Source organism: Diaporthe citri (genome assembly GCF_014595645.1).
Source record: "Diaporthe citri strain NFHF-8-4 chromosome Unknown scaffold_12, whole genome shotgun sequence".
Taxonomy (NCBI): domain Eukaryota; kingdom Fungi; phylum Ascomycota; class Sordariomycetes; order Diaporthales; family Diaporthaceae; genus Diaporthe; species Diaporthe citri.
Genome location: NW_025064857.1, coordinates 1,415,097 through 1,442,647, shown reverse-complemented (window position 1 = coordinate 1,442,647; position 27,551 = coordinate 1,415,097). Strand labels below are relative to the sequence as shown.

The window sequence follows — 27,551 nt, the reverse complement described above, 5'->3', positions numbered from 1 at the left end:
CGCGTTTCTCCAGGTACTCAGACAACCATTCTGTTCGCGTTTACTCGATGCTGGATGGTATTGTGCGTGCTCTCTATCAGGTGCAATGAAATCTTCAGCATCAGCAATGCTTCTGCAAATTCTTTTGCTGGCGCGAGTGGCCACCCCTCGAGCAGTCAACATATCCGTGGATGTCTCCAAGACCCTTGGCCTGTGGACGTCAATTAACCGATTCTTCGGCTGTGACGAGCCCAACTTTGCGTATTACCCCCACGGCTCAGCTCTGATCAAGGAGCTTGGGGCCCTGGGCCAGCGCCAGACCTATTTCCGAACCCACAACCTGTTGACGACTGGCGACAGTTCTAAGGATCTGGTCGGCGTGCCTGGGCTGAAATGGGGAAGCACGAACGCCTACACCGAAAACATTGACGGCAGTCCCATCTACAACTTTACCATCATCGACAGGATATTTGATGCATATCTTGCTGGTAACGTCAGGCCATATGTGCAGATAGGGTTCATGCCACAAGCACTTGCATCTAATCCCGAGCCATACTTCTTCGAATTTGATCCAGCCGCTGGGCCAGACAGCATTTACACTGGGTGGAGTCACACGCCGACGGATTACGGAAAATGGGAGGAACTTGTTTACCAGTGGGCACAGCACTCAGTAGAGCGATATGGCCTCGAAGAGGTAAACTCATGGTACTGGGAGGTGTGGAACGAACCGAACATCGCCTGCAAGTCGCCCCTCGATGCATTGGCACCCCAGGCTCTTGACTTCTAACAAACCTTGTAGATTGGAACGGCACAAAAGAACAGTTCTACGAGCTCCACGACCGCGCGATCGCCGCCGTCCTCCGCGCCGTGCCAACCGCCCGGGTCGGGGGCTGCGAGGTCGCGGGCGGAGCCGCAGGTTCCTACCTGGGCGACTTCCTCGCGCACTGCGCCAGCGGCACGAACTATGCCACCGGCGAGACAGGCACGCCGCTCGACTTTATCTCTTTCCACGCAAAAGGCGCTCCGCTGTGGATCAACTCGACCGCCAGCCCTGGTGGCGGGTATGTGCAGCTGAACATATCGACGCAGCTTAGACAGATCGATGAGGCGTTCGGGGCGGTCGCGTCGTTCCCTCAGTACAAGTCCACGCCCATCGTGATGGGCGAGTACGACCCCGATGGGTGTGCTGCGTGCACGTCGCCGGCGTATGGGTACCGCAATGGGCTTCTTTACCCTGCTTATTCAGCTGCTTCCTTCATGCGTGCTATAAGCCTCGCAATGCAAAGGGGTGTCAACCTGACAGGTGCGTTGACATGGGCTTTCGAGTATGAACAAACGGCACTGCTGCCGAACGAGACGGAGTTCTTCGACGGCTTTAGGGTCTTGAGTACGCAGGGCATCGACAAACCAGTCCTGAATGTCCATCGGATGTTGGGGATGATGGACGGCGATATGGTCGAGACGAACAGCTCAGGGCAGGTGCCGCTGGACGTGGTGCTTGATGAGGGCATCAGGGGTAGCGACACAGACGTGGGAGTTGTCGCGAGCTTCAACGGCAGCTCAGAGACCCTATACGTTTTTGTCTGGAACTACCACGATCGAGACCTCGGATTTCCGGACGCAGATATCGGCGTCGAGGTCCACGGTCTACCATCTACGTTCTTGAACAATACCGACGGCGTGAATTACACTCACTACCGAATCGACAACGACCACAGTAACTCGTACTCGCGATGGCAAGCCATGGGCTCGCCACAGGCGCCGTCGGACGAGCAATACCAAGAGCTGGTCCAAGCAGGAAGGCTAGAGGCTATTTCTCAGGCGACGAGGCCGGAGATGCCGATTGATGGGAAATTGTCGTTGACCATCTCCTTGCCAGTCAGAGCTACTTCACTCCTGGTGCTCAAGGCTGCATAACGACAAGAGCGACGATCTTGTGCAGGTTTCGCCAACGTTTTAGCATTAAGCCTCGAGATTGTCTGTCTACTGCACTTATTCTAGGGCTCTTGGTATGCTACCTTCATACTTTCGGCGTTATGCCGGACGAATGCTGCTGCAGTCAGGTAGAATAAGGGTGGCGAGAAACGGTCTTGAGGACGTTTGCTAATCACATGGGCAAAGAACCTGGTATACCTGTATATGCGTGTGGCTTAGGTCTCGCCCGTCGGCTGTACATTTTGATATCACATGTGAGCACCTATTCTATTCCACAAACTCTGTACATGCGGTATGTTCTCTGGGTGGTCACTTCTTTGATATGGTGACGGCCCCTCCTCCCTTCCCAAGCGGATAAAGCGGCAACTGGTGGGCGTATCCCGCACAGTCGCTTCCAGAACTCGCCTTCCTCATCTTAACATCGTAACTGCTCCGTAACAATTATCTCAACTCAATTCTCCTACCCAGGTACCTACGTAGGCTTCATTCGGACTCGTCCAGATTGTCAACGCAGCATCATTGCACGTGCATGAGGCCCTGCCGAAGGCAATTGACGCGCGTCGTCACGCAAATATTCGGATCAATGGCACGAGCATATATACTTCTATGCATGCAAGTGACTATAACGGATGGATTGCAATCGTCGCGGCATTCCAACTTTTACCATCGGGAAGCCGCCGTGCCGTCGCCGTCGGCATAGACAAAAGGCAGCATGCTGAGACACCAACCGTGCCTCCCCCTGTTGTGTTGCTTAGATCCCGACGGGGAAGTTGCCTTCTCGATGTTGTTCCATCTGAAAATCAACACGGACCCGGATTCCGGCTCCCCCATCTGATCTCCATCCCATATCCACTTCTTATGCCCAATAGCACCTCAGATCTCGGCGAAACAAGCATTGCTCCCAAGACCCGTCATCCGCTTTTATCTCAACACACACATACATGTGTGCAACCTACGTACGAGACCAACCTGCCATAGCTGGCCGCAAATAAGCTTGCCCACGATGAAGTCCATTCTCGCGTCGCTCGTTTCCTTCTTCCTGGCAGCAACCTTCTCCGACTCGGCCTCGTGCTTGCATGTCAGCGCCGCCGAAGTCCACACGCCCAACTCGGCCATCACCATCAACGGAATAATGGTGCGGGCCGAGGATCCCAACACCAGAGTCAACATCCCGCCCTCTATCCATAAGCCAAACATCACCAGCCCAAATGACACTTAGGAGGTCATGCATAACAATTGGAATGATTGCATGGGGTGGAGCATCAAGAACTACGACCAGACAAGTGGACCATGGCCCTGGGAAGATGCAGACAAAGACGGCATAGAGTGTGCCACCATCTCAGGCCGAGGAAAGTCAATGGAGGTCATCGCCGGGGAGTGCAGGGTCTTTGCCGCAACTGGTGACCCCGGCGAGCGCGGATGCGAGGCTGCACTGGATGAGGGCGACGAAGGTTGGATCACACCAGAGGAAGGCAGCCGGTGCATTGAGTTGTACCAAATTGAGCCGGCGAACTGGACTGGGATCTTCTATGTCGATTGTCCGAAGTAACCAAGAAAGGGAAACACAATGGCATTGGACGCACACGTATTGGAGGAACGGCTTGAGATTTCATTTGACCTGCCGGACAGATCAACCGTTGGGTCGAGTGTAGCCGTTGGGAGAGGAACATGACCTAAAGCCTCTACCTAAAGAAACACAAAGTCAAGAAGCTCACATAATTTCTATTCTTCAATGCTGAACATCTTCCTCAGTTTCATGCAATCCAAAAACGTTCCTCTCCCATGCTCCATCGTACTCTGTGCTCCATCCTATCATTCCTCCTCGACCCCCTGGTCCTCCATCCGGAGGTTGTCAGGAAGAAGCGTCCTGATGGAATTCTCCAGGACCTTCATCACCTGCTTCCGATACTGCACAGCGATCTCCTGGTTCCGCGTCTTCGGCTCCACATCGAATTCGACCACGTTGCCCTCCTCGTCCTCGCCAAACCTGGGATCCTCCATGAGGAACTTGTCGTACTCCATGCCCATTTTCGACAGCAGGAGTCGCCTGACGTCGGTCACCAATGATTCGATTTGTTCGGAAGACGCTGACGAGCTGGAAAGAATCTTTCGCAGTGCTGCTTGCTCATGCTCGCTCTGGTACTCTGGAGTTGGTGGCCGTTCCTCTCCTGCTGTACTGAGGACACTTCCAATGAAGCTGTTCTTCTTGTCGGGGCCGGGGATCGACAGGCACATGTCCCAGACGAGGTTGTCTTCGACGTGGGAGAACTCAGGGCGAATATCGAAGCCGGCCTCCCTCGCGACCCAGTTCCGGTTCTGCCCGACGAACGAGCTTTGGTGGTTGAACGGGCGCAGTGATACGAGGAAGTCCCTGGGTGGTTTTTTGCTTGCCCGAGAAGCACCTGCTTCATCGGGTGTCTCCACCCCTGTCTGCTCGTTCGCCGCCGAGGCCTTTTCCTTCTTGCGCAGGTGCACATAGTCGTTGTGGAAACCTTCGCTCTCCGGCAGCATGAAGCCGTACGACAGCAAGAGCTCGCTGTTGGTCTTCTTTCCGTATGTGTTGAACACCTGCTCGCCGGGCTTGTAGCTGTCGAAGGTGATGAAATGACACGCCTCTGGGGCACCGCTGTGGTCATCCACCGCCCATCGTACATTGGCCTTGGGGTGATGGTTGATGACATCGTACACGGGAAGCAGCATGGCGAAGTCGTCTATGCCGACGTTCTCGGGCAGCTCGCGCTCCTGGACGGCCGCGGGGGTGACGAGCGACGGGCGGAAGCTGCGGGAGGCGAAGATCGCAAAGGCCCAGTTGAAGAGGTGCCGGGTGTAATCCTGCCAGTTTTCGAAACCCTCCTCCTTGAGAATCTTCCTCGCCTGCCTGTAGTCTCTTTTCACATTGGCCTGGATCTCCTGGGCCGCCACGGCGGCGTTCGTCCCTCCCAGAAACCGGAAGTCCTCTTCAGGCCAAAAAGGGGGAAGGCTCCATGACGAGATGGAGTCTGGTTGGGGGAGAGTGCTGATATATGGGTGCCAGAATGAGTCTTTTCCCATCAAATATTGCTTCATAAGGAAGAAGTGCCCAATCACGTGTGGTTGGGTCTCCATGAACCGTGTGGGGAAGACGGGACGCGCCTCAGCACGCTCAGACTGCCGTGATAGAATTGGTCCACCCCTCGTTGCATTGAGGAACGACAGACTGGTGCGGAAGGGACAGGCCAGAATCTCTTCGCCGGATGTGATAGTCGCGTCAGTCCCACCAGTCGATGAAGGCTTGACTCGCATCGAAAAGCCAGTCACATCATCTTTGTAGACCTCCAGGGTCGGGTGAACAGTGCCGCCATGTGCTTTGCTCCACTCCAAAAGGGCGTTGAAGCGCGCCTGGTCGGTATCGTTCATCACTGCGTAAGCCTCTGGTCCCAGCGACCGAGCGACAAATAAATTGATGCGTCTTAAGTTAGGAAGTTGGAAAGTGCTGAATTGAATTGAGATGGGTTGACGTCATACGGAGGAATGGAATCAGAGATTGAAGGATGGGCGTGAAATGCTCGATAGGCAAGGTGGTCTCAGCAAACTGTTGACCGGCAAAGATGGCTCGATTCGAGCGATTCCAGCGATTCCAGAACCCACAGCTGATGTTTGTTTTGTTTCGATCGTGCTGGACTGGCAAGTCAAATTTTAGAGTGACCGAGATTAGTCATGAAAGCAAGCCAGAAGGGGGGGTTCCTTCCCCCAACCCTCAAACGACCTCTGTTTGAAAGCTTCAAGTGTGCTTTGGCGCGGGGCATTTCACCTCGCAACCTTGAAACATTGAGTTTGTTTGATAGCCTGTGGCCATATGTAAACTCTCGGACAGCCATGTTTGTCTGCTTCTAGCCTTGGATGGCTGGTTTTGAAACATCTGCAAGGTGCTGCGATTTATCTAATTCGGCTTCAAGTCTACCGTGTGTTTAGTCCATCCTTTCATTGAGATTCCACGTCAATTGTACTACCGGAAGTAAAGTGAGTAATGCTCGCTCCGGCCGCTATCGAAGGTACCAATCAGATCAGACCAGCTTGGTGATCAGCTTGCCAGTGTTTGCACCTTCGAACAATTTGAGCCAAGTCCCCGGCACATCCTCGAACGTTGTCTCGACGACATGCTCGCCCTCCGTAATGTCCAATTTGCCATCCTCTAGCGCCTTGTGAAGGGTCTTCTGAGCCTCCTCAATCCTCCACGGGAAGTCATAGACGATAAAGCCCCGAATTCGCAACCTCATACAGACGATTTGGAACCAGTTCGTAAGCCTGTCTCCTCCATCATCCTCCTTCGCGTTGTACAGTGAGATTGCACCGCACACGGCAATTCTTCCGTCCCGTGCCATCCGGGTAAGCACAAAGTCCAGGATGTCACCGCCGACGTTGTCGAAGTAAACATTCGCGTACTCTGTAGTAGCCTTGGAAAGCTGCTGCTTAAAGTCGGCGGCCTTGTAGTCGACGCACTCGTCCGCCCCCAGCTTCTTCACCCAGTCGCACTTCTTCTGCCCGCCCGCGATGCCAATGACCCTCCTGCAGCCCACGATCTTCTTCGCGATCTGCACCACCATGGAGCCGGTAGCGCCAGCAGCGCCGGAGACGACGACAATGTCGTCCTTGGTCGCCTGCGCCACCTCCAGCAGGCCCATGTATGCCGTCAGCCCGGTGAGGCCGAGGGCGCCTAGGTAGTGCGTGGGCGGCGCATTCTTGGGCAACGGGCTGCAAACCTGGACATCTTTCGCGTCGAGCACGCTGTATTCCGTCCAGTTGAGAATTGCGCGCACTAGGTCGCCCTTCTTGACCTTGTCGGATTGGGATTCAACGACCTCGGCCAGGCCAGAGGCGCGCATGACGTCGCCGATGTGGACGGGCGGGACGTACAGGCGGCTCTCATCGGGGTATTGGTCGATCCATCCGCGCTGGGCTGGGTCGTTGGAATAATACTTGGATTTTACGAGGACCTGGTCGGCTTTGATAGCAGGGAGATCCTTCTCTGTTTTCTTAAATGTTGGGTTGGAGCCACTGTAGGTCGGGAATCCCTGTGGGTGGGCGTTGAGAAGCCATTGCTGTGTTTTGACCATATTGATGATTGTGTCTGATAAGATGGGAGCAGTGTGTGTTGAATAGTTGTGGTGATAGTGCTTTCAAAGGAGCAGCAAGCAGCGATACGTCTGTATATTTGTATGTCTACCTGTCGCACAACCGAGCAGCGTGGTGGAATCGAATAGATTGAAGAGAAGAGAATAGCGCAGCCGAGAGGGTGCTCCGAAGCGCTATTTAAAAAAGGGGCAAAATAGTAAGCCCTCAATGTGACACACCCCCTTACGCTTCATCGGCTCGGCAAGCATAATAAGCCTTTTTATAATGCTTAATCTATATATAAATGCGCTTTTAATATAATATTCTTCATTATTATGCTTAATGCTTATTACTTTTTAAATAAAGCACCTTTTAAATAAGAGAAATATATAAAATAAATATATTAGCTATATTTTTAAGCTTTAATTATATAATTAAGCCGTAAATTTTATAATGCTTATTTAATTATTATATTATAACTTTAATAAGGCATTATTATACCTAATATTTAAGATTTTAAGGCAGTAAATACATCTTTTAAATATTTATTTTCTTTTTTTTTAACTTATTTATATTATTAATTTATTTAAAAATAAGCTTTTAATGCTTTTATTCCTTATTAATATATATATTTTCTTAGCTTAAAGCTTAATATAAAAGTTATAATAATAATCTTTTTAAAAAAGTTTATAAATTTATTTATTATTATTTTAAATATCTTTATAATGCTTTTTTATTATGGTTTGGGCTTTGCTTATTATAATTAGTTAGTAGGCTTTAACCCTATAAGAATAGGCTTTAACGCGGATGCAAACAGGAAGCAAACCTTTTCCTTTGCACTTTAAATATAAACCCTATTTAAATACCTTATAGCAAATAACTTAAGGCTAGCTTATAATATATATTTAAAGTCTTTTTATATTATAAACTTATAATATAATTATATAAAACCTAATATAATAAGACTTAAAAAGAATAATAATAGCTTATTAAGCTCTTTCTTATCTTAAGAAATTCTTATTTTAAGAATATTTAATAATTTAATTAATAAAGATAAGGGCTAAATTTATAATAAATAAAGAAGTAATTAATGTTAAAGGGGCTTAATTCTTTTATATATTTAATTAATTAAGAACTTTTTATAATTAATTTTTATCTTATATTAATTTTATAAAAATATTTAAAGGATAGCTAAAAAGTTTTTTAAAAAAGGTTTACCTTATGCTTAAGAACTTTTTTAAGCAAAGATATATTAAGCTTAGCTTAATTACATTATAATAATATTATAAAAAGGGAATAGCAGGATTTCTTACTTAATTTAATTAATTAATTTATATAATAAAGGCTTAAAGTTAGCTAAATAAATATAAAATATTATTAATAATTAATAACTTAATTTTTATAATAAAAGCTTAGCTTAATTATAAAAAATAGCTAAATATATTTAAGGCCTTTTACTTTACCTTATAATAATATAAGGGTATTTTTAATATTATAATAAAGAAAGATAATACTTAACCTTAAAATAATAAAGTAATAAATATTAATATTATAATAGTTTTAATAAGCAAAATTAAGTATTTTGCATATAATTAACTTAATTATTATAAGTATAATTATTTAAATTATTATAAAAAAATAAATATATAGCTTTTATTAATTAAGATTAGTAAAGGGAAGGAGTTTATTTAAAGGAATATAAAAGTTTTTTAATAAAGTGGAATTTAAAAGCATTATTAGCTTAATGCTAGCTTAAGCTTAAAGTAAGCTAGCTATATATTAGCTAATTTAGCATTATAAAAATATTTAAAATTTAAAAATTTTTTATTAATAAAGTAAATTACTTATAATTAAGCATTAATTAATTATAAATTATATAATAAATTTATAATTTTAAGGTTTTAAGTAAAAAAGCTTATATAAAAGGCTTGCATTAAAGGATTATAAAAATATTATTAATTTAACTATTAACTTATATTTAAATAATTATTTCTTATTAGCTTACTTTAATTAATATATTAAATTATAAGAGTTAAAGATGCGTTAATTATAAAAAATAAGCTAGGCTTTTAATATATTTAAAAGGCGCTAAGGTATAATTAAATAGTTAAGCAAAGAGTAATATTTAATTTATAATTAAATTATAATATCCTTTGTTTTTATTATATAGCTGCTCTTTAAGGCTTATATAGGGATTTAAAGAAGGAAGATATATTATGGGTTGGGCTTTGCCCATTATAATTAATTAGCAAGCTTTAGCTTTATAAGAATAGGCTTTAATGTAGGTGTAAATAGGGAGCGGATTTCTTTCTTTGCACTTTAAATATAAACCTCATTTAAGCACTTTACGGCAAACAACCCAAGGCTAACCCATAACATAAAAATATAAATATAACGTAATGCACCACCCAGCGGGACAAATCACCCAGCGGAATACTTTTTGCTAGTTTGCCAACTTTTATTAACCCTAGCACTTACTTAATATAATTAATTTAATAAAAGTTAGCATTAATTAATGCTAACTATTTTTAACTCCTTATTTTTAATTAATTTTATTAATTTAAAGTAATAATAAGGTTGCAATGTAAGTTTAAAAACTTAAGATTTTAATAAGCAAGTTTATATTTAATAAAGATCGCGTCCTTATTTTTTGCATTAATTTTATATTACTTTATTTATTTAATTATTTAATACTTTAAAAATTAATATTTATTATATTAATTTACTTAAAAAAAGATAGAATTATTTTAGCCCTTTAAGTAATTAAGAAATTTAAAATAAATTATAAAAAACCTATAAGTATATATAAAGTTATATAAATCTTTTCTATCCCTTATAATATATTATTAATTAAAATAAATAATTAACCCTGTTATAAGAAAATATGTATTAATAATTATAAACTTAAGCTAATTAAGAAATAAATACTTATTTAATATATTATTAATTAAAATATATAAGGTTTTTGTGGGAATAATGGGTGTCGTTTGAGGACTGTTTGGGACTAGGTAGCTTTGGCTCGTTAGGATGCTTGGCAGGCAGCAGCCCTAGCGCTGCATATAAAATAGCTAGCACAGTTAGGCCTTTTGCCTTCCTTCCTTTTATAGTTAATAATAATTAACTACTATATTACTAAACGTTATATTATAATATATAACTTAGCTAATATTAATTAATAATTATAAGGGTAATTATAAATTAGCAAGGCTTAAAAAGATAACCTTTTAATTATGCTAATTGGCATTATTAACATCGCAAATTTACATAGCGCAGTTTATAATAATAATAATATTTAATATATAAAAAGGTAATTATTATGGTAAGAAATCACGGTAAACTTTCTTACCCTTAACGTATATATATTAATTACGCCTTAAATAATCTTAATAATAACTTTTAAATTTAATAGCCATAATTAAAAGAATTAAATTAATATTTATTTTTATTAATAATATATTTACTTATATCTTATTATATAAATAAATATAAAGAAAGGAATTAATTTACCTTTTAATAGCCAAGTTATAAAAGTAACCTTTAACTTTTTTATTTTTCCTTAATATTACCTATTTTCCCATCTTACTACTTTCTTTCCTAAATTAAATATACTCTTATTATTACTTTATTAAAATAATAAGATAATAAATATAATAAGCAATGCTGCTAACTAAAATAGTTTATTAATATTAATTATAATAAATTATACTTTTATATTTAAAAGCATTATTAAGATACTTAATCCCTTAATATAAATAAATTCCTTAAGATCTTTTAGCAATAAATAATACTTAAATATTTATATTTAGGGCTAAATTTAAGCTATAGTATATATATTAAGTAATAAGGCATATAAAGCGTTTATTAAGGACTTTTATAGCTAAATTAAGTTAATATTTATATAAGTTAATAAAAACTTATTATATATTATTAAGAAAACTTTTTGAGTTAAGGGCATTTATACTTAGGAAATAAATATCTTAAAGGAATTAATATATATTCTTAAAGCATTAAATTAATTTAAATAATTAGCAAATTAAAAGCGAAAATATTGCATTATATTTAAAATTAATTAAATTTAAAATTATAATTTAGGTATTTATATTATTCTTAACTTTAATTATGCCTTAATAAAAGATAAAAAACTACTTAATAATAATAATTCTCTTAATCTTAAATTACTTAAATTACTTAGCTTATTTAATAATAGTAGCAAAGGTAATGGTAGCTTTTTAAAACCTTTTAATTTATTAAGAGGAGGTAATAACCTTCCTTTAGCTAATAACTTTTATATAGTATATAATTATTATATTCTTTTACCTTTAATAAAGATAAAGAACTTCTTACTTAACTTAAATATAGTAGTTAACTTAAGCAAATATTATTATAAAGATAAGATGTTTATTAAAGAATTATATAATATTTTTAATAATAAGATTTGTTATGGGCTAGCCTTGGGTTGTCTGCCGTAAAGTATTTAAATGGGGTTTATATTTAAAGTATAAAGGAGAAGGTTTACTCCCCGTTTGCATCCACGCCAAAGCTTATTCTTATAGGGCCAAAGCCTATTAATTAATCATAATAAGCAAAGCCTAAACCGTAATATATCCTTTTTTTTTAAGTTCTTATGGCAAGCCCTAAAGGGCAACTATATAATAAAAAATAAAGGATATTATAATTTAATTGCAAATTAAATATTGCTCTTTGCTTAGCTATTTAATTATATCTTAGCGCCTCTTAACTATACTAAAGGCCTAGCTTATTATCTATAATTAATATATCCTAGCCTTTATAATTTAATATATTAGCTAAAGCAAGCTAATAAAAAATAATTATTTAAGCGCAAGCTAGCGGCTAAATTAACAGCATTCTTATAATCCTTTAATATAAGCCTTTTATATAAGCTTCTTTATTTAAAACCTTAAAACCATGAATTTATTATATAATTTATAATTAATTAGCGCTTAATTATAAGTAATTTACTTTATTAATAAAAATTTCTTAAATTTTAAGCATTTTTATAGGGTTAAATTAATTAACATATAGCTAATTTGCTTTAAGTTTAAGTTAATATTAAGCTAATATTACTTTTAAGCCCTACCTTATAAAAAAAACTTTACGCCCCCTTAAATAAACTTTTCCCCCTTACTAACCTTAATTAATAAAAGTTATATTCTTATTCTTTTATAGCAATTAAGATAATTATGCTTATAATAACTAAATTAACTATATATAAAATACTTAACTTTACTTATTAAAATTATTATAATATTAATATTTATTACTTTGCCATTTTAAGGTTAAATATTATCCTTCCTTGCTATAGCGCTAAAAACGCCCTTATATTACTATAAAGCAAAGCAAAAGGCCTTAAATATATTTAATTATTCTTTATAATTAAGCTAAGCTTTTGCTATAAAAGTTAAGCTATTAACTATTAATAATATTTTATACTTATTTAGCTAACTTTAAGTCTTTATTATATAAGCTAATTAATTAAATTAAGCAAGAAATTCTACCATCCCCTCTTTATAGCATTGCTATAATATAATTAAGCTAAGCCTAATATATCTTTGCTTAAAAGAATCCTTAAGCATAAGGCAAACCTTCTTTAAAAAATTCTTTAATTACTCCTTAAATATCTTTATAAAATTAATATAAAGCAAAAATTAATTATAAAAAGTTCTTAATTAACTAAATATATAAAAGAATTAAGCCCCTTTAATATTAATTACCTTTTTATTTATTATAAACTTAACCCTTATCTTTATTAATTAAATTATTAAATATTCTTAAAATAAAAATTTCTTTAAATAAGAAAGAGCTTAATAAGCTATTATTATTTTTTCTAAATCTTATTATATTAAGTTTTATATACTTATATTATAGGTTTATAATGCAAAAGGACTTTAAATATATATTATAAGCTAGCCTTAGGTTATTTATTATAAAGTATTTAAATAAGGTTTATATTTAAAGTATAAAGAAAAAGGTTTACTTCCTGTTTATATCCGCGCTAAAGCCTATTTTTATAGGGTTAAAGCTCATTAATTAATCATAATAAGCAAAGCCTAAACTATAATAAGATCTTTCTTTTTTATAAAGCTTATAGCAATTTATAAATTTAGCCTTAATAATTTAAGGCAATTTTTTTATATATACTTAAGGGATTAATAAAAATATATTATACTTAAGTTATTAATTAAAAGGACTTATTTATTTAAGCATATAAGAAATTTAAGAATTAATTTAATATAAATAATAATTATTATAACTATTTTATAAATTAAAATACTTTAACTTTCTTTACTTTTTAATAAAGAAACTTAAATAAGAGCTATATAAATATTCTTTAAATGCTTATTAATAAAATGCAGCTTTATTATAAAGTACTTAAGTATATTATTTATAGGGATAACCTTTTATAAGATATAATTTTATAAGTAATATAAGGCATTTTTAAATTTTACTATGCTATTTTAATAGCGCTAATAAATATTAAGCAACTTTACTTTATCTTATAATAATATATTAAGGCATTAAAAGCTTAAAACCTTATATTATAATATATAATTATAAAAGATAATTAATAAGCTTATAAATAAAGCTATGCTAATAATTATAATAATTAAGATAATAATAATTTAGTTATTATAAATATTAAAAAGTAATATTATTTTAATAAGCGGTATAATAATAATAATTAATGCTTAAGGTATTCTTAACTTTATTTTAAAGATAATAACTTTTAATTAAACTTTTGCTTAAGCTAGCCTTATTAATTTAAAGGCAATGGCTATAATAAAGAACCTTATAAAAGTAGCTATAATAGCAAATATTGGCTTAATAAAGGCAATAATAATAATATATAATGTAAAAAGAAGAAGTATTTTATATGCTATAAAAAGGGATATTAATTAATAAATTATTTACTTAAAGATTAATAGCATATTAAAGCTATATATATTTATATATATAAAATAATAAGTTAATAATAATAAGTTTAATATATTTCTTATTAGCTTTAAAGATTTTAACTTTAAAGCTATTAGCATTATGATAACTTTAGCTATTAATAATAATAAAAAGGGGTATACTTATTATATCTTTTTAATAAATTAAGCCTTTCTTTATAACTTTTTTAATAATATAAGTAGCTTTAATATTTATATTAACTTTAAAGATTATTTATTAGTAAAAATATTTATTATTTAAGATTAATACTTTTATTAATAATATTAAGGCATTATATTAAATATAAATATAATAACGTTTTTAATAATTAAATATAAACAATTTTAAGCTTTATAATATTAAGTATTTTCTATATATTTAAATATTATATAAATTAGCAAAGCATAAGTATAATTTAACCTAAGCTTATTTATTAAATTACTTAATATAATATAAGTTAATACTTTAATAAGATTATTAATATTTTATATTATAAATAAGCTTATTTCCTTCCTTTTTTATATTTAGGATATAAATAAAAACTCTTTCTTTCTTTAAAATATTATTAATAAAATAGTTTAATAAAAAGATAAGTATTTAGAGAAAACTTTTTTAATTATCTAAAAGTAGAAATACTTATAAATTTTCCTTAATATAGAAAGTAATAATATATTAATAATGTTCTTAATAAAAATAAAGCTTTAGCAACTTTATTATAAGTTTAAATATCCTTTAATTAATTATTTTTTACGCCTTCTTATTAATATTAATTATAATAATATTAATCCTTTTATTTTAAAAATAATTTTTAAGTTTTATTATTATTATTAACTTTATTTTATGGCATTATAATATTTTAAGTTTAACCTTTAGAATAATATTAACTTTAATTATAAGATTATTATAAATATTATATATTTGCTTAGTTTATTTATTTTATAAGTTATTAATTTAATAACCTTTTTTTAAGCTAGGTAATTTCTTATCTTTCTTTTTATAAAGGATATATAAAAGGTTATTTAGCAATGCTAAATAAATATTTATTTAAGACTTTTAAACTATATTATTTATAATACTAAAATTAACTTTGCCTTAATAAAATTTTAAAGCATTGCATAAATTATAAGCATTACTTATAAATAAATATTAATAAAAATATATTAATTTATTAATAAAGTTAAAGGTATTATATTTTGCTTTAATAAGCTTTTAATATCCTTTATATTAACCTTTTAAGAACTTATATTAAGGAAGCTATCTTATAAATAGCTATTAAGATAATAAATAATATAATTAACTTTAATAGCATTATTTTAATATTCCTTATCTTTAATATATATTTAAAACTTATAAAAGACTTTGCATTAACTTTTTTAACTCTTAAAAAAGCAATAGCTATTTAAAAAGCTATAAGAAAGTTATATAAGGTTTATATTAAATAATAAGTTAATATAGCTTTAAATACTTATAATGGCTTAAATATTATAAAAATATTAAATCTTTTATTATAAAGTAATATATAAATATAATAAGAAAAGCATAATTAATAAGGATTATATAAATTGCTTAGCATTAATAAATATAACCTTATATTAAACTTTTTAAACGGCCTAATAATTTTTTAATTAATATTAATTTAGTTATATTATTAGGATAAAAATGATAAAGATAATATTTAGCTGGTTTTTAACTTAAATAATGCTCTTAATAAACTTATTTAATTTAAGCCAAATTTAGTTCTAGCGATATTAAAATCATTATAACCTTAATAATATAAATAGCTTAAAGGATTAAAGAATAAGCTAAAAAAAATATATTTTACTTAATAAAAAGTTAAGAATTATAATCTTTCTTTAAAGCTTTAATATAATGATATAATTAATACCTTAAATAATTTATTTAAAAAGTTTAATTATAAAGAGATTATAAAGTTAATTAGTAATAGCATTTTTTACTTTAAATGCTTTAATCTTAAAATGCATAAAGATATTTAGCTTTTTAAGTTATATATTATTTATAAAATTAAAGGTAAAATTAAAAAGCTATATAAGAAATCATAGCTTATTATTGCTAAATATAATAATAAAAATAAGCATAATATCCTTATATAATCTTTAATTATTTAAAAAGCTAGCTAAAGGCTTTTAATTACTTTAACTCTATTCTTTTTAATATAAAGCTTTTAATTAAAGCTTTAAGATATTATTTAAGCATACCCTTAATTAAAGTTTAAGCTTAAGTAACTTATTTTATATTACTTACCCCTTAAAATTTAAGATAAATACCCTCTTAAAATTATTATATAAGTTATTAAACTACTTTATAATATTACTAAATTTAATATATATTAATAAGCAACTTATTATAAATTTTATTATAATGATTTAAGTATAGTTATTTTAGCATATAACTCATGCCTTTTAATTATAAATTAAGGAAATGATATTTTTATTATTACTATTATATAAATTAATAATACTTTATCCCTTAATACTTTAACATTCTTAAAGTTAAAAGAATAAAAGATTAAGGAAGTAAATATTTAATATAAGTTAAAAGAAATACTTACTTTTAATAAGTTACTTATTTTTAATAATATAATTATAAATATTTTTAATAAAGATACTTTATATCTTTATTAAAAGGGCTAAGGTAAAAAGATTATGCTTATTAATAATAAGGTTAATAATTATACTTAATAATATATAAAGTAATGTATATAAGGAGTATACCTTATTTTTATTTATTAACTTAAAGTAGTATTTAATTTATTAATAATAGCTTAAATTTAAGAGCCTTTTTATAAGAATTATAATAAGCTAAATTGCTAGCTATAATAGCAAGCTAATAACTTAAAACGTAAACTTAAATATATGCCCTTAAATTTATCTTAAGTTAAATTAATAGTTTTTATTAATAGCTTATTTATTAATAATAAGGACCTTAGCTTATAAATTAATTTCATTATTATACTTATAAATAAAATATAAACCTTATAAGCTTTTAAGTAGGATATTAAAGGCAATATTATTTATTAATTTTTAATAAAGTATTAAAAAGTAACTTAAAGCGTTTTGGCTTTAGAAATTTATGGCATAATTAATAGCTTTAATATAGCTATAATGTTAACGGCTACTTTACGCTAAATTACTATATATTTAAATATTGTAATAATTCCTCTTATAATATGCATTAATTTATACTTTTTATATAAGTGCTTAATTAAGCTTAATATAATAAAAAAAAAGTACCTTATGATTAATATTATAGCTTTTTAGTAATTATATAAAAAGCATAAGGTTTTTAAAATTTATTAAATTGCTAAAGATTATAATTTAGCTAATGCCTTTATAAAAAGTACCCTTAATAGCACTCTTTAGCACTTTATAAATATAAATAATATTATAATTAAGGTATAAGGCTATATAAATTATAATTAAAAAGATAAGGTAATTATTTAAATATAGTAAAAAGTTGGGAAAATTATAATATATTAAGGCTTAAATTTAAATCGCTAAAGCATAATTTAATAACTTATTAATAAATTATATTAATATAACTTTAAATATTATTATTATACTATATATTATAAGATTATTATATATAATATTAATATAATTAACTTAAGTATATATATTACGTAATTGCAAAAATAAAAAGATTATTAAAGATTTTTAATAAGGAATAATAAAATAACTTTTTTAATTAAAGGCAATGCATAGTAAAAGTATAAAAGTTTAATTTATATTTATTAATTATTTGCAAATTACTTTATAATGTAATATAGTTAGCTAACTTTAAATTATATTCCTTTTAAGGGTAAACTTTATATTTAAGATTTTTATAGTAATGCTTATGCATTAAGGGTTTAAGTAATAAGGGTTATTATTATCCTATAAGCACTTAAGTTATTAGCTTATATTTAATAAGCGTTCTTAGTTAAATTTCATAATTTAATACTTATATATTAAAATTAAGAGTATTGCTATTTATTAACTTAATTAATAATCTTTATTTTACACCTTACTTTTCCCTTTATTTAAATACTTTATTTACTAATTTTTATAACTTATTAACTTTATTTACTTAACCTTTATTTTAACAACCTATCCTTTAATTATACTTCTTAATTTCTTTATTTAATAAGCGGCATTAAGCATAATGAAGCTTAAGCTAAGTTAAAACGGGAAATTTTAATTATTTAAAGATTAAATAATTATGTTAATAGTTTAAGGGTTTAATTTAATCCTTATTTAACTTAGGCGCTATAAGTAATAAAAGCATAAGTTTATAAAATATATTATAAATAAAATGTTTATATAGTAATCGCAACCTTTTAAGCTTTTTAACTTTATATGATTAAAACATTTTAATGTATATATATACTTAATTAACCTCTTTTTATTAATTGCATACTTTAATGAATTAATTAATCTTTAACCCTTTAATAATAACCCAGGCCTTTTTATATGCTTGCCTTTTATAATAATATGGCGTAGCGAAATGATAGCGTACTTGCAATTTAACTTATATACGTAATTAATTAATTGTCTTTTAACCTTAAGTTTAATTTAACTTAATACCTTTCTTTCTTTTATACTTTTTGGAAGTAATACGCACTTATAAAATAGAGATTGCTAGTGTGGGAATAATGAGTATTGTTTAAGGACTGTTTAGGATTAAGCAGCTTTGGCCCGTTAGGATGCCTAGCAGGCAGCAGCCTTGACGCTGCATATAAAATAGCTAACATAATTAAGCTTTTTTGCCTTCCTTCCTTTTATAGTTAATAACGATCAACTACTACACTACTAAACGTTATATTACAATACGTAACCCAGCCAATAGTTTTTTAATATATCTTTTTAATATAAAAAGATATAGTTAACCTTATATTATTATTACATAATAATAAGCTTATTAATAAGCATTAAACTTAATGCTTTATAAATATATAACTTAACTTAAAGATTTAATTTAATTATTCTTATAATTATTAAAGGGCGCTTTGCAAAGATTTAAAAATCATTAAGAATTAATTTAAGCTTTTTTACAATATAATAGCTAAGTATAGGATTATAAATAATAACTTATATAACTTTAACAAAACTAACTTTATAATAAGCATATTAATTATATTAATAATTATTATATATATTAATAAATATAAAAAGGTTAAATTAATATAAGTTAAAAATTAAAAATAAATAATAATTATTAAATGCATTAATATAAAGAGCTAATATATCTCGCTATTTTTAATTATTTAAGGAGCTTATTACCTTATAAGCTAAGCTATAAAATTAAATTTCTTAAAGAATTAAATTATTAAGCTTACTTTAAATAAATAAATAAATAATTAAATTAATTGAAAATAAGCTTAGCACTTTAAAAAGCATATAAGATAATAAATAAAGGGTAGATATTAAATACTTATTTTAAATAAATATAAAAACTATATATTAATAGATTTTAAGAATTATTATAAGATAAATAATATTATTATTATTAATATATCATTGCATTTATCTTACTTACTTTAATTATTAAATATTGCATTATATTCGCTCTTAAAGTATATATATAGCAATTAAATTAATCTCTTTATTTATGCATTCATTAATTATATTATTAAATTAAAGTTGTTTTTTATCTTTAAGATAACTTATAATAAAACTTTTATAAAGATAAACATTAAGTTTATATTTAAGGAAGCTGGAATTACCCCTTAAAACTTAAATTTTATTATTTTTAAGCTTAATATTTACTTATAAACGCTAAACCAATCTCTTTTTATTTTTCCCTAAAAATAAAAGTTATAAATATCGTTTAATATTTAGCAAATTATTTAATAATTAAGTTTTATTAAAGGCAGGATCTTAATATATTAAGAAAGCTTCCTTATATTAATTATTTTAATTATTAATTAGCTATTAAAGGGTTTATAAGTAATAATATATAAAATTATAATTTTAAAGGATTAAGTTTATATACTTAAGAATGCTAATATAATATTTATTAAGCATAAAAGGGCTAAAAAGAGTTAAATATAGCTTAAAGGGGCATTTATTATTAAAGATTCCTAAGCGATAATTAAGGAAAAATAAAAAGGGAAGCGGTTAGCTAGTAAAATAAGTGGTAAGATAAAGAAGGCGATCCGCAGCGAATTAAGCAAATGATGCTATAAGAATTACGGCAAAACTAAGCATAATGTAAAAATATATAAAAAAAAGAAAAAAGGGTTTAATGAATTAAATTTTAATTATATTATAATAAATCCAGCTTAATTAATATTAATTAATGCAAATATATTTATTTTAATAGTTTATAATAAATTGCGTTTTTAATAATATAATTAGCATTATTTAATATAAAATGCATGTTTTTTATTAAAAGTAACTTAATTTAAACTTATATTATACTTATGCTAACTACTTTAAATTAATTAAATTAATTAAAAATAAGTAATTTAAAGTAATTAGCATTAATTAATGCTAACTTTTATTAAATTAATTGCATTAAGTAGGTGCTAAGATTAATAAAAGTTAGTAAATTAATAAAAAGTATTCCGTTAAGTGATTTATCCCCCTAGGTGGTGCACCACGTTAAATATAAATATAAATATAAATATAAATATAAATATAAATATATATATATAAATAAATAAATATAAATATAAATATAAATATAAATAAATATAAATATAAATATAAATATAAATATAAATATAAATATAAATATAAATATAAATATAAATATAAATATAAATATAAATATAAATATAAATATAAATATAAATATAAATATAAATATAAATATAAATATAAATATAAATATAAATATAAATTATAATTTAACTTTAATAAAAAATATATAAGCCTTATATAAGTTATATCATAAGCATTTTTTAAAAAGTTTTTTAAAATATATATATAATAAAAAGGTTAAATTAATAATAATAACCTTATTAAAAATTAATAATTAAGAGCTTAAATTAAAGCTTATTAAAAAAAGGTTTAAATTTATTTAAATTTAACTTTTATTAATATTAAGGCTATGTATTATACTTAAATAAAAATAAAAAAAATAAAAAAAATAATGCCTTTAAAGAATTAAAAATGTTAATAAAAGAGGGATTGTACATTACTATGGCGGGTAATTAAGGGCGATGATAAGGATGTTTATGGGTGCCGAGGGCGGCCGGGAAGCGGGGGCGGCCGGAATCGGGGCCGGGGATGTTACGCTTAGACTGCTGGCATGAATATCCGAGTCAGTCTTCGAAAGTGTGACGACATCATGGACTGCATTCAAGCCCTTTAAGCCCAAGCGAGTCATGAAATGCAGCTCATATCAAGCTACACCACATCATTCCCTCATGGCCTCATGGCTTCCACAGCCGTTTTGGCTACGGAAGCAACCGAGGTGCGTGGATCTCGTTGCTAGGAAGCCCTCGCAAGGCATGGGTTTTTAGATCCATCCGGCGTCGGATCTTCGAGCTAGGCACCTGGGCACTAAAATGCTGACCAAACGGTGAGACTAACTACTCACTGGATGCAGAAGCACCCAATAGAATGCCTCGTTCCTCCTAAGCAAGTCGTGCATGTAGATTATGACATTTGGGTGTTGTGGTGCCCTACTTTGATGCACGCGCCGATGGAGGCCGTGAAGTCTCTGGACGCAGCTGCCGAGGTATCCGAGTCTGTTCAAATGTTGCCCGCACACCTCAACCAATTGCTAGTCAGCACTTTTGTAATCCAGAAATATTCCCATGATTCGAGGAAGAGAATTTCGGTATCTTAGACCAGATACAGCTCTCAACAAGGGAGACTCTACACATTTTCAAATAACATATTTCTCGAGGACTGTTTCCTCAGAAAATGCAACACCGACCCCTGTCACAGATCAACTCGCAGGCACGCGTCCAGTATCTCAACGCGCCGAGTAGATGCCGTCTGCGCGTTCAAAACTCTCAGCGTTGCATGCTACATCCAGCCGGGTTTACTAGACCACACATCACGCGTCGCAGATGCTCTGTTCAAATTTACCTTAAGGTTCGCATCACCCAACGTCGAAAATTCTCATCTACCCATCAATTAAACCACAGAAGAAATTCGTTTCCCACATTCAGCTGACCACATTAAGCATCGAGGATGGAATCAAGTACCAAATTCCGCGGCGGCACGTGGCAGCGCTACAAGCTTGGACAGGCACAGTTCACAAAGTGGCTCAGGCAAACGGCAGATAAATTTACTTCCGCAACAAGCACAACAGGCGGCGTGGCTTCATCTTCAAGCCCACACAAGAAAGCACTGAAGGCGGCATCTAAGGCAGCCATCGACAGCGATGTCGTTGTGCACTGGCGTGAGCTGGAGACGATGGCGTCTAACATCGTCGAACTCGCCAAGCCCGAGGACATCCCCAGTGCACCTGTCAACATCTTACGGGATGTCATCGGGCTGAGGAAGAAGAGCGCCAGGTTTTTCCGTCGCAGCACTGAAGACGACAATGAGAGTGCGCGGGAGAAGAATGCCACGCATGAGCATGTCATCAAGGTTCTGGAGAGAGTCTTGGGCAAGTTCGAAGCCCTGATGGCCAAGGGAACCAAATCAGCGGATGCGAGGTCAAGCGATCGTATCAAAATGGATCTGGCTGATCTCAACAACATGTTTGAGAATCTCGAGCTGCAAACATCGCCGGCTGACGACGATGTGGCCTCCGACATCGAGAATCAGCCTGAAAGTTCTGTCCCAACCCGGAAGACCACGAAGAAGTCAAAGAAGGGAGGCAAGAAGCTACAGAAGGGCGGTAAGCCCAAGAAGCAACAAAAGCCGCAATCACAGCCTCAAGAGCCACGGGACGCATTCTGGCTCGATGGTTCAGAGTTCGATCTGGACTACGACGATGGAGATAAGGAGTTCGACTACTACATGATGATGTACTGTTTCTTCGAAGACTTCAACATCATCCGTTCCTACATCTGCGAGCGGTGGTGCGACTACTTCTACGACCGGTCCATCTCTCTCAACACCCTCGCGGTTATTACCAACGCTGCCTTCGAGCTCTTCCACCAGATGGAACACCACCTCCTCCTGGACATGCAGCGAATGGGAACGCGGGGCCGCACTTTCGGATCGTATGAGTTCATGATGATGGGGCTATTCACCGAGTCTGGGCTAGAACACGTCGATTATGATTCTTACAGGAACTTGTCCAAAGAGGACTCCGACGCACGCAGTAAGCATCCATCCGTATCCGTCATCTTCGCAGCCAATTTCAACATTAGCTTCCGAGCCATCCGCTAGACTGCGGCTTTCGAGGCAAGCTGTGAGCGAATAGTGTATTCCTCCAACCATGCTTTGGTTCATACTTCCTTGATGCTGTGATAGCTAATTTCTGAATTACGCAGTGTGGACCGACGAATGGGACTGGCTGGCCAGTCCGGCGTTTGTCGCCATCCGAGGCATCCTAAGCCACATCCTACCTGGCAAAACGCCAATGATGAGGAAGGCTGACAAGACCCCGCCGACTTACGGTGTGACCAACACCGATGACTTGGCCCGCTTCAACGAGACCTGTATCAACGAACTCTTGTTTGATGTTGTATGCGTCAAAGCGCTCAAGACAAAGGGCCTGGCACCAGCCTTGCTGCCGGCTGAGTCGGAGCTCCTGCTGGGCTTCCAGGATGCCCTCCGGAACAATAATTTCACCTCTGCGTTCATCTTCTCGGTGCAGCTTTACTGCGATATCCGATACATCCTGGAGGACCGCGTCTCCCACCCGTTTGAACAGCTGCAGAAGACCACGCAGCAGTTTGACCAGGGCTTTGACCTGGTCTACACGAGGGCAGTTGGTCCAAGATCCAGCCTCCGCTGGGAACTTCGGCAACGGAGGAAGGAGTTCGACCGGTTTATTCTGTCAGACGTCGTCCTGGAGGACAAGCTGCCACGCTATATCATCGCTGGTCTGGACAGGGAGGATCTTGATGATTTCTTTCTGCTCAAGCACGAGCCGGTCTGGGCTGGTCTGCTTGACCTCAGGGTCAGACTTGTCACGAACGAGCTGGGCCACGAATTTGTGCACCTGTCATTCATCGTCGAGGCTGCTGCCTACCTGTATGCTGCTGCGCGTGCGGCGTCAAAGCAATTTTCCGAGCAGCAGGAATTCCCTGTTTGGGACCACATGGAAATGTTCCTCGATACCTACGTCGACGACAGCCCCTTCAAGCGGGGCATCTTGGACGGCGGAGACGACCCCGTCAAAATCATCAAGAATTTCAAGGCCATCATGCCTGCCAACGTCTTGGTGCCCAAGCCGGACAATTGTCCCTTGGACGATGGAAGCGACCGAACTCCAGACTTCAAGCAGGCCGTCCGCGTCCGCCAGCTGCTTTCGAAGCGGTATACGAGCTCTGACAGGGAGAACATGTTTTTCATGGAATACATGCAAGGCCTCATCCGCGAACGCCTCGAGCACGAGGTGGAGAACATAGAGTCTGAAGAAGACCTGTCTACGGTACTGCAAGACATCAGTGCTAACAAGTTCGGCGGCCAGCCCCATTCTCAGGGAGTTCTCCCCAAGGAGCGACGTGAGCTGGCCCGGGAGAGGATTAAGCTGAAGCAGATGCAGCATAAGCGCAAGGCGATGCTGGCGCAGCTCTCTCCTATCCAGCAGATCCATATCCTGGAGAATATTGTCGAAGAACAGGTGGAAGACTTGCTGGCGCTTGACTTCATGACGCTTTTCGACATGAGTTGGGTTGTCTTGTATTTCGTCGCTAGGAACCAGCGCAGGTCTATGAGAGACAAATGCGGGTTCACTACCAGCTCCATCGCAAGCTTTGAGACGGCGGCCAACTTGCCTCTAATCATTGGTGATCATTTGACAGCTAAACCGGCAAGAAACGCGAAGCTGCTGTGGAACCTGGCACAGGACGTCAGAGGGATCCTCGAGAAGCCTGAGGGGGCGGAGGCTTTGTTTGGACTACCGGATGATGAATTTGCCGAACTGATTGAGGACAGGGCACCACTAGGTCGGCAATAATCAATCGTGGCTCGAGAGTCTCAAAACCAAGCTTGCGCACTTGGTCAGCAATTGGTGTCAATTCGACATGCGGGCAAGAGACCAAGCCTTGCTTTGGTTGGTCGGTCTGTACGAGCTGCACTACAGGTGTGATCGATGGTACCCGGGTATTACAATGATTGTACTAGCTGAGAACAACTGTCAATACAATCAATTTAATTAAACACAATGGAAACCCCAGGGCGAGAGCTCCCGGGAAACAAACCTTCTCCTGCAATACCTAGGTAAGAAGGGAAATCGAGTTGATCACAGAGAGAAGCCATGAGCTCCCTACCTGCACCACGCCGTATTGTGACCTCCAACCTCGCGGTTCCGGAGGGTCTCAGCAAAGTTGAAGACTCAGAACCGGCGGTTGAAGTCGTCACCGAGGACCTGCCTCTTGTCTCAGAATTAGACGGGCGATGGTCCGGACGGCCCGTCTTCACCCACGACCGCGTACCAACATCCAACGCTGGCTCCGATATCAGCGTAAAACCAATCCCCGGTGGCAGTATTCGCTTGCCCCGTGGAGCAAACATCAGGTTCAACGAGGTCCCGCCCGGTGGTGGAACCCCCATGGTAGGTTGACGAAGGGCCCCTTCTGTGGCGCGGCTTGCCGAATACTGACAGCGCGACCCAGCACCGGACCAGCACAACTGATTACAACATATTTCTGACGGGCTCCGTGGTGCTCATAACGCCAGCGGAGGCCTACGATCCAGCCAATGCCGACTCGGAGGGCAAGCTGCAGGAGTCGGTCTGTCGTCCTGGTGATGTGGTCGTTCAGCGTGGCACGATGCATGCGTAAGTTTAAACCCTAGTTCAGTCAATACCTTGAACAGTATCTTACAATGAATCGACAGGTGGGAGAATCGGTCAGGAGAGTGGGCGAGGTTTATCTCGGTCATCCTTGGGGCGGAAGACACGACGGTGGAGCGTGCGGAGGGAATGTCACAGAAGCTGGCTGATGTTTTCAATGTTGTCCTTTAGACTTGTGGCCTGACCGGAATGTGTTTTGTCTCAATGCTGAACTCTTCACAGACTAGTCAACTTTATTTCAATTTTCTTTCCTCAAATCAATGTCGATGCTGCTAGTCTTGTCTCACCTGTGACGACATTGATAGTCGAATAATAAACCAATGTGCCTTCATAACGGCATACATTCAATGATGTATTGCTTAAGCTTAGAAAGATGTAAAAACTCTTCAGGCTAGAAACCCAAGACATACGAGGGGTGATTACAATCCACTGTCTGCAAGCTGTCTTCGAGCAACTCTTAACTAGGAATAGCAAATGCCCACATGTTGTTCCCACTTAGCAAAAAGAATCTGATCCACATACGTAGCAAAGGAATCAATCCTACGCTGTGATATCCACTGTTGAGAACTGACCTGTGTGGGCATGAAGCGAGATCACAATGCTGATATTCTGATTCGTCCGCCTGCCTCACAAAATTTTGGGAGAGGTCGCACTCTCCTGATCATACTCTATGGGCGACTGCATTTTCTTAGCAAGGAAACTCACATCGTTGCCAATAATTCTAGTGATGAAACACGGGCCCGTTTTCTACCATATTTCCGGTCAGCCTGATCGGATTAAGAGGAAAACAATACGTAAGTGCCTGCATTTAGTGTGTTTGACGTTCCTCCAACTGCTTAATAGGATCAATGCCTTGACCAACATGCCCTGGTTAATATGACTTCTCGCGAGGCTGCTTATTGTGATTGGCAACCGTGTGTTGGCTATTGATCCTTCCGAGACCTGCCCCCACAAATCCATCTGACCACCACCCACTCCATGGCGCGGCACGGACACGTCCAGCAAACCTTAATCAGACCTCATTTCCACCAAGCACCGTCACTCCCAGCCAGCCACAGGCCCACGCAAGGCAACGAAACTAGTCCTCTTGGACCCCCCTCACGCGAATTCGCATCCCCCCAACCCAACCGCAGATCATGGGCTCCAGCGACGTGGCGCCACCCCACGTCCCGGACTGGGTCGTGCCGCTGTCGACGATCGCGCTCGGCGTCGGGGTGCTGCTCTGGGACGCGACGTACGTCCTCATGACGCTCCGCAGCCTCCGCACCAGGTCCTACGGCATGCCGCTCCTGGGGCTCGCCCTCAACGTCTCGTGGGAGGTCGTCTACGCCCTCTACGTGTGCGAGGCGCCCATCGAGACGGCCGGCTTCACCTTCTGGCTGGTCCTCGACGTCGGGCTGGTCTACACGACGGTCAAGTTCGCGCCGCACGAGTGGGAGGGCACCAGCGGCTGGGTCGGGCGGCACGTGGCGCCCATCCTGGCCGCCATGACGGCCGTTGGGTGCGCGGGCCACCTCGCGTTTGTGAGCTGGTGGTTGAGCCGTCCTGGGATCGGCCACGGCGACAAGACGGGCAAGTGGTATTTTGGCCGGGACGAGTACGACACGACCGAGCTGGCGTACTGGTCTGCTGGGGTGGCCCAGATGGTCGCCAGTGCAGGGTCCCTCGCGATGTTGCTGGTCAGAGGTCACTCTGGAGGCGCGAGCTACGCCATCTGGTAA

General features: G+C 35.8%; 7 protein-coding genes across 7 annotated transcripts; 5 read left to right on the top strand and 2 right to left on the bottom strand.

Annotated features, from left to right (window-relative positions):
• Positions 1 to 106: 106 nt before the first annotated feature.
• INS49_004678 (uncharacterized protein) lies at positions 107 to 1,896 on the top strand (the record flags this gene model as incomplete). The annotated part of the gene is made up of 2 exons (XM_043165466.1): positions 107 to 673; positions 802 to 1,896. The coding sequence occupies 2 exons, from the start codon at positions 107 to 109 to the stop codon at positions 1,894 to 1,896; spliced, it is 1,662 nt and encodes a 553-aa protein (XP_043018181.1).
• A 1,021-nt stretch (positions 1,897 to 2,917) lies between these two features.
• INS49_004677 (uncharacterized protein) lies at positions 2,918 to 3,463 on the top strand (the record flags this gene model as incomplete). The annotated part of the gene is made up of 2 exons (XM_043165465.1): positions 2,918 to 3,076; positions 3,134 to 3,463. 2 exons carry the CDS (start codon positions 2,918 to 2,920, stop codon positions 3,461 to 3,463), a joined length of 489 nt encoding a protein of 162 aa, XP_043018180.1.
• Positions 3,464 to 3,726: 263 nt separating this feature from the next.
• INS49_004676 (uncharacterized protein) lies at positions 3,727 to 5,310 on the bottom strand (the record flags this gene model as incomplete). The annotated part of the gene is made up of 1 exon (XM_043165464.1): positions 3,727 to 5,310. The coding sequence occupies one exon, from the start codon at positions 5,308 to 5,310 to the stop codon at positions 3,727 to 3,729; it is 1,584 nt and encodes a 527-aa protein (XP_043018179.1).
• Positions 5,311 to 5,957: 647 nt separating this feature from the next.
• INS49_004675 (uncharacterized protein) lies at positions 5,958 to 7,007 on the bottom strand (the record flags this gene model as incomplete). Its single annotated transcript, XM_043165463.1, has 1 exon — positions 5,958 to 7,007. One exon carries the CDS (start codon positions 7,005 to 7,007, stop codon positions 5,958 to 5,960), a length of 1,050 nt encoding a protein of 349 aa, XP_043018178.1.
• Positions 7,008 to 22,103: 15,096 nt separating this feature from the next.
• INS49_004674 (uncharacterized protein) lies at positions 22,104 to 24,993 on the top strand (the record flags this gene model as incomplete). The annotated part of the gene is made up of 2 exons (XM_043165462.1): positions 22,104 to 23,187; positions 23,360 to 24,993. The coding sequence occupies 2 exons, from the start codon at positions 22,104 to 22,106 to the stop codon at positions 24,991 to 24,993; spliced, it is 2,718 nt and encodes a 905-aa protein (XP_043018177.1).
• Positions 24,994 to 25,293: 300 nt separating this feature from the next.
• On the top strand, positions 25,294 to 26,001 carry INS49_004673 (uncharacterized protein; the record flags this gene model as incomplete). The annotated part of the gene is made up of 3 exons (XM_043165461.1): positions 25,294 to 25,590; positions 25,652 to 25,815; positions 25,875 to 26,001. 3 exons carry the CDS (start codon positions 25,294 to 25,296, stop codon positions 25,999 to 26,001), a joined length of 588 nt encoding a protein of 195 aa, XP_043018176.1.
• Positions 26,002 to 26,966: 965 nt separating this feature from the next.
• Positions 26,967 to 27,551, top strand: INS49_004672 (uncharacterized protein; the record flags this gene model as incomplete). The annotated part of the gene is made up of 1 exon (XM_043165460.1): positions 26,967 to 27,551. The coding sequence occupies one exon, from the start codon at positions 26,967 to 26,969 to the stop codon at positions 27,549 to 27,551; it is 585 nt and encodes a 194-aa protein (XP_043018175.1).